At 58.6% G+C, this 6,000-nt stretch overlaps 1 protein-coding gene across 1 annotated transcript; it reads right to left on the reverse strand.

The window, feature by feature from the left end:
• Positions 1–256: 256 nt before the first annotated feature.
• CBX8 (chromobox 8) lies at positions 257–5,110 on the reverse strand. Its single transcript, XM_082441222.1, has 5 exons — positions 4,965–5,110; positions 4,541–4,584; positions 4,290–4,355; positions 4,097–4,163; positions 257–3,644 (listed from the first exon to the last, which is right to left on the reverse strand). The coding sequence occupies exons 1-5, from the start codon at positions 5,031–5,033 to the stop codon at positions 2,775–2,777; spliced, it is 1,116 nt and encodes a 371-aa protein (XP_082297348.1). The 5' UTR covers positions 5,034–5,110; the 3' UTR covers positions 257–2,774.
• Positions 5,111–6,000: the final 890 nt, after the last annotated feature.

Genomic DNA, 6,000 nt, shown 5'->3' on the forward strand with positions numbered 1-6,000 from the left:
AGCCAGGACCATCCCCCTTAGAAGGCTAAGAAGGGTCACATCCCGCTCCCTCCCAAGCCTACCCCTCTCCACCGCCGGGTTTGGCATCCCCTCAGTTGGGGAAGGGCCTACTGGAAACGGAATCGTCCAGGGCCGACAGGGTGAGAGAGGGGGGTGGGATGGGTAATGAGCGAGGAGGGAAGGATCCTCTCCCCCGCGAGGCGCCTGTTCCCTCTTCTCGAGGGCCAGAAAAAAGGAATAAAATCCGAGACACGTCTCTATTTACAAAGTATATATTTAAACACGTAAAAAGCGGTATTGGATACAGACATTCACAACCGCGGAAGATAGGTGCCAACCTTCACTCGAGCTGAGGCGGAGATCGAGTCGAGATTTGTACAAATCTTAGAATTAAATAAACCCAACACGCACACATCCCGCGCGGTTGCAGACTCCCAGCCACGCGGCCCCGGCCCTGCCCACCCACCCCCAGGTCAGCGTCGCATAAGAGAGTAAAAGAGACGCGCGAATGGCCACGGACAGACGGCAGGACAGAGGGACAGACGGCAGGACAGAGGGACGGTGGGGCAGAACGACGCTAGCCGGGAAAGGTCGGAGGGAAGGGGCAAAGTCAGCCCCGAGGGAGGGAGATGAGGGCGAAGGGAGGAAGGGAGGGAGGGAAGGCGGCAGCCAGGTAAAGACACGTGTCCCGGAGTGACCTTCCACTCGGTAACAGACATGTCCCGTCAATGAAGTTTCATCTGAAAATAGCGTCGATATTTAAATAGATACACTTGGTCAACGGCGCTTCTTTATACAAAGTCTAAAATACCAGTTTTACAAATGCGAGCAGATAAAAATCCCCATTCCAGGGGCTTCTCTTTACAGGCGCAATTTGATAATTAAAAAAAAAAAAGTCATGTAGTACACCGTCTTCCTCTTTTTTACCCCCTCACTTCAAAGGCAAAAGTCTGGAGGAGAGAGAGGCTGAGAAGAGGGAGGTGGGAATACGGGGAGTGCGGAAGAGAAACCAGGCTGGGGTTCCCGCCCTGTCCCCCCAGCATCGAGAAGTTTCCCCCCTCAATCCCGGGTCCCCGCCGCGCTCGCCCGGAATCTGTGCTTCCTCTCAAGGCTCAGGGCCCCCTCGCCCCTCCCTCCACTAGCAATGGGAAGTTAGATCCCCGCTGGCCCTTTAAGGGTGGGGGAGGGCGGGGAGGCCGCAGGATCATTCCTCGAAGGGACCGGGATGTGAGGGGTACAGATTTGTGCTTTTGAGTCAAAAGAGGGGCGCGCGTTCTGCGACCCTGGAGCACAGCGTGGTCAGGAGTCGGCCGGGGCGGGGGCGTCCCGGGACCCGCCGCCACGCAAGGCCTCCCCAGCCGTCTCTTCTCCAACTCCCGCTCCTCCCTCCCCCTCTGGCGGAGTTTGAATGTCGAGTTCAAATAGAGAACACTCCGCGAATCGAAAAGGCCTATAAATTATAGCTTTTGCTTTTAAGGGGGAAAAAAAAAAAGGAAAAGTTCTGATGCGCACTCTTGGATGGAAACCTCCCCTCGCCCCTCCCCTCTCCCAGCCGAAACCGCCGGGATGCGAGTCCTGCCGGCTCCGAGCCCCGAGCCCCAAGCCCATACCCTCCACCGCACTCCCAGCCAAGCTGCGGCCCCCGCTCCCAGCCGCCCCTCCCTCTGTGGGTCCCGCAGGGTGGGCCTGTCTGGCCATACATTCTCCTGAGAGCTGGCGGCCCGCCCTCCCCGAGGGAGGGAGGCTAGGCCAACTCTTCCTGGGAGGTGGGGGCCACCGTCTCTTCTAGCGAAACTAGAGGACGCGAAAAGGAAAAGTCCACCCCCGACCACTTTTCTTGTAAAACAACAACCGCCTCGAACTCTGGGCACTGACATGCAATCCTCCCAATTTATCCTGGCATTTCGGGAATGTAAACAGATTCGCTGGATTTCTTTTCTTTCTGTGGAGTAAGGAAAGGAATCGAGGGAACTGGGAGATTTTGTCCACATGACATACACACGATCCGATCTGCGTGTACAACACACACATCTCCCGTAAAGTGCTTTTCCTGGTGTGGTCCTGGGAGAAATCTGCTGCTCCCCAACCACCCGCAACTTTTTACCTTTAACCTCACACACAAAAAGTTACTCTGGTTAATACCTTCTCCCCGCAACAGATTTCTTAATCTTAAAAAAAAAAAAAAAATAGGAAAAAGAATAACAGACTGACCCCACCCCCTTCCTTTCTGATTGGGGAGCCAACCTTTTGTTGGCCTGGCCCACCAATGGGAAGAGAGAAAAACTCCGGGTCCTGCCTTGGTTCCAGGGGTCTGACCTGGGGCTGTAGGAAAAGGGAGGAGGGGTGAGGTGGGCTGGCTGAGTCTCTCCAGACACCATCAGAGGCCCAGTGCCCAGGTCTTCATCCTCCCTAGTGCCCTGGGTGGCTGTCAGGCCCCTCCTGCCCCAACTCAGCCTGTCTGCCCCAACTGAACCACACTGAGTCTCTCTTTCTCTCCTCGTTTAAATAAAACAACTTCAAGAGTTGAAATATATATATTTAGATATTTTTTCTTAAATAACATATTTACATCTAATAGAAAATATAACTCTAGAGATAATCTTTCCAACCAAAACTGAGGGGGAGGGATGAAAAGAAGGGGGTTATGTGAAGGTAGGGATGGGACAGGACCAGCCAGAAGGCCACCTCCCACCCAGAAATAAAAAGCATTATGCCAAGTTTGCACTCTCACTCTCTCTCCTGCTCTCTTGTCCTGGGATCACCCACCCAGCAATTCATCTTTTCTCTTTAAAAAAGCCTTGGTCCGTGTTACTTTCCTTAATTGTGACGGTCAAAAAGTTTGAGGTCACGTCGGTGACCACCACCTTCTCCAAGTTGGTCAGAGAGGGGCTCCAGGATTCTTCCTCTGGGTCCCCCAGGATTCTGGCCACTGGGATCCTGGCGATGAGGGAGGGCCTTCCCCCTTGGGCCCCCATGTCCCGATACAAGCCCCCCACAGAGCTGGGGGTGCCTGAGCCATGCCGGACCCGGGGGCCACCAGGGTCCAGGGTGCCCTGGCCTTTGGCCTCCAGGAAGGCGGCCCTGTGCTTTATGACCCTGGCTGGAAAGGTGTCCACAGCCAGCTTGCCCGTGGCCTCAGCCGGGCTGGGGCTGGCCACACCGCACTGGGCCAGGTCCGAGTCCTGCCTTCGAGCCAGCTGGATCACACTGTGGCCAGCTGGGAACTTTCCTGCCCCGGAAGCAGTGTCGTCCAGCTTCCTGCCCTTGAGGTAATCTCCAAGGCCATCACTGGGTTCTCCCAAGGGCCTTTGTGAAGGGTCCAGGAGCTCTTTCCGGGGCTTGGGACCTCGCTTCTTGGAGCTGTCACCTGGCGAGCTGGGTTTGTCGTCTGCGCGGCTAGCACCCCGTTCACGCTCTCGTTCCCTCTCCCTCTCTCGATCCCGGTCCCGATCACGGTCCCGAGGGGGCTCCACTCGGCAGGTGCTGCTGCTCCCCGGTGGGGAAAGACCCATGTTCCGAAGGCCCTCACGGGCCCGGGAAGTAGAGGCCAGTTCTTGGGGTGAGCGGCCGGGATAGGGGATCCGAATGCCTCGGGCAGAGTCACTTCGGAACTCGTAAGTTTTGGCCTTTGCCTTGGCCTGGGCCTGCAAGAAGAGAATGCAGTGTCAAGAGCAGAGCAGGGCCCTGTCTACCGCCCCCACCTCCCCACCCCTCTTCCAGCCCCACCCTCCCTGCTACACTCTCTGATGCCTTGGAATTTCTATATGGGTTGGGGTGAAGCTTAGGGGCAGCAGTCTGGAGGAGAGAGTAGACGATCTATCTGGAAGCAGCCATTCACACCAAGCACACTTCTTGTATTTGATTATATGTCTATTTGGGATGGCTGAGGGATCCGATAAAGAAATTCTAGTGTGGAATCCTAGAATTCCCCTCCCCTCAAGACACCCTTAGCAGTGCCAGTGACTTGGTGACAGCCTGTCTGGGGACTCCCTCCTAGATTACAAATAGGACACCCCACTGGTTCACAAGCCCTCAGGGCCCACTTCCCACAAACTGACATAACATTGCTGCCCACCATTGGACACTGCTATTCTACCTTGAGCAGGAAGGTTTTGGGTTTGGGTCCTCGCTTTTTGGGGCCATAGAGCTCCATCTCTCGTTCCCTGCAGAAAGGAAGGAGGGAGAAAGGGGTGTGTGAGTAAAGAAAACAAGTGGGCCTCCAGTTCAAGCTGGATAAGAGCCACCCTTCGTGTTCTAAGTGAGAAGCTGAAGCTTGGAGGGGCCTCTACCTTTCCTCAAAGGCTGCGAGCAGGCGAGCATCCAGGATGTTTTCTTCAGGTTCCCATGTGCTGTACCTAAAAGGAATCAGGAAGAAGTGGGCATCAGTCCCGGGAGCAGGGAAAGAGCCGCGGGTAGGTGTGTGTATGTCTGTAACTTTTCTTGTTGCATTGTATTGTATTTCAACGTAAAGGAAAAAAGAGGAAGAAAGCAAGCTCCCAAATAACAGTCTGGGGTTGAGAATTGCACAGAACCTACTTACTTCTGCGACCAGCCCTTCCATTTCACGAGGTATTCCATGCGTCCCTGAGGATGCAAAAAGGAAAATGTATGTGTGCACGGTGAAAACTGCATGACGGGGACACGAGAAATACATGCAAAAAAATGCATGCACCGAATGAATGCGCGAAATCCCACCGCGAAAGGCACGCACCCGCTGCATCACCCCCTGCACGAAACGCTGCACAAAGTGCATGCACCGGCATTCATTCCCCCCACCCCGCCCCCCACCCCCCACCCATGCAATCTGTGCATCGCTGCAAGTCTAAGGAAAGCGCTTGGGCTCAGAGCCGCCGCCACGGCCGCGGCCGCTGCTGGGACCTGGGGGAAGGGAAGCTGGGCTGCAGCAGGGGGAGGGAACCCGGGCCGGGAGGGGAGGGCTCGGCCCAAGGCCTGGGGGCACCTACTTTCCGTATGCGCCGCTTCAGGAGGGCTTCGGCCGCGAACACCCGCTCCCCCACCGCTGAAAGCTCCATGTTGACTCGCCGCTTCCCCCCTTGGCCGCTTCCAGGAGCAGAAAAGCAGCAGCCAGCGCACGACAGACCATAATACTCTCCCGCTGACGTCAGTTCTCCTCCCCCTCCCGCGCGCTCGCTCCCTCCCCACCCCCTCCCGCGCGCGGCTCCCTCCTCCCCTCTCTCCCCGCGCTTCCTCCCGCCCCACGTGTTGCTAACGACGTTGCTAAAGCCGAGCGGCCAGGGCCAGCTCTCCCGCGCTCTGATTGGGCGAGCTGCGGGCCACGCCCCTCTCGCTTTCTCCCCCGCGTTGCTACGTGACCCGCGTTCCAATCGCCAGGGGGCGGAGTCCGAAGCGACTCCGGAGACAGAGCGCTGGCGGGGGGGGGGGGGGGGGGAGAGGCCGCCGCCGGAAGTGACGTCGCGCGGAGGGCGGGCTCGGCCGCTGTCAGTCTGCTGGGCTGGCAGGGGGGCTGTCCACCCTCTGTCCCCGCCGGGGCCCCCTTCCCGCCGCCAAGATGTCCCTCCGGTGCTCAGCGTCCCCCACAGCTCTCGCTGGGACCCCTGCGGCGGTGTGAGCCAGGCCCCGCCCCCTCAGCGACCCCCAGCCCGCCCCACCCCCACCGCCCGGACTCGCGCCCTTCCCTCCCCCCGCCGCCGCCCGCGCCGCACAATGCACAATGCACAGGTGTTGGGGCGCCGCAGGCCGCGCCCGAGCCCCGAGAGCCGGCGACGCGCCCCTTGCCAGCTCTTCCACCCGGTCCCCTCCCCCCGAGTTGCACACCCGACCCTCGGTCTCCATGGCAACGGCCTCCCCCGCCGCCGCCAGCCCCATCCCGCTAACAAATCAATGTGCCTGTGTCTCCTTCTCCTGTCGCGCAACCCTGCCCTCGGCCACCCTCCGGGCCCTGCGAGCCGAGCTGGGCTCGAGCCCTCGCCCCCAGCTTGGAAGCCGAATGCAGACCCAGTGGCGGCTCGCTGTTGCCGT

The sequence above is a fragment of the Balaenoptera physalus genome (genome assembly GCF_965194825.1).
Source record: "Balaenoptera physalus genome assembly, chromosome: 20".
NCBI classification, from domain to species: Eukaryota; Metazoa; Chordata; class Mammalia; order Artiodactyla; family Balaenopteridae; genus Balaenoptera; species Balaenoptera physalus.

Coding starts and splice junctions, on each gene's coding strand:
- CBX8 (XM_082441222.1), bottom strand. CDS start 5,033: ATGGAGCTTTCAGCGGTGGGGGAGCGGGTGTTCGCGGCCGAAGCCCTC. Junction 4,356..4,540: donor TGGAAGGGCTGGTCGCAGAA/GTAAGTAGGTTC, acceptor GATTCCTTTTAG/GTACAGCACATGGGAACCTG. Junction 3,645..4,096: donor CCAAAACCTTCCTGCTCAAG/GTAGAATAGCAG, acceptor CTCTTCTTGCAG/GCCCAGGCCAAGGCAAAGGC.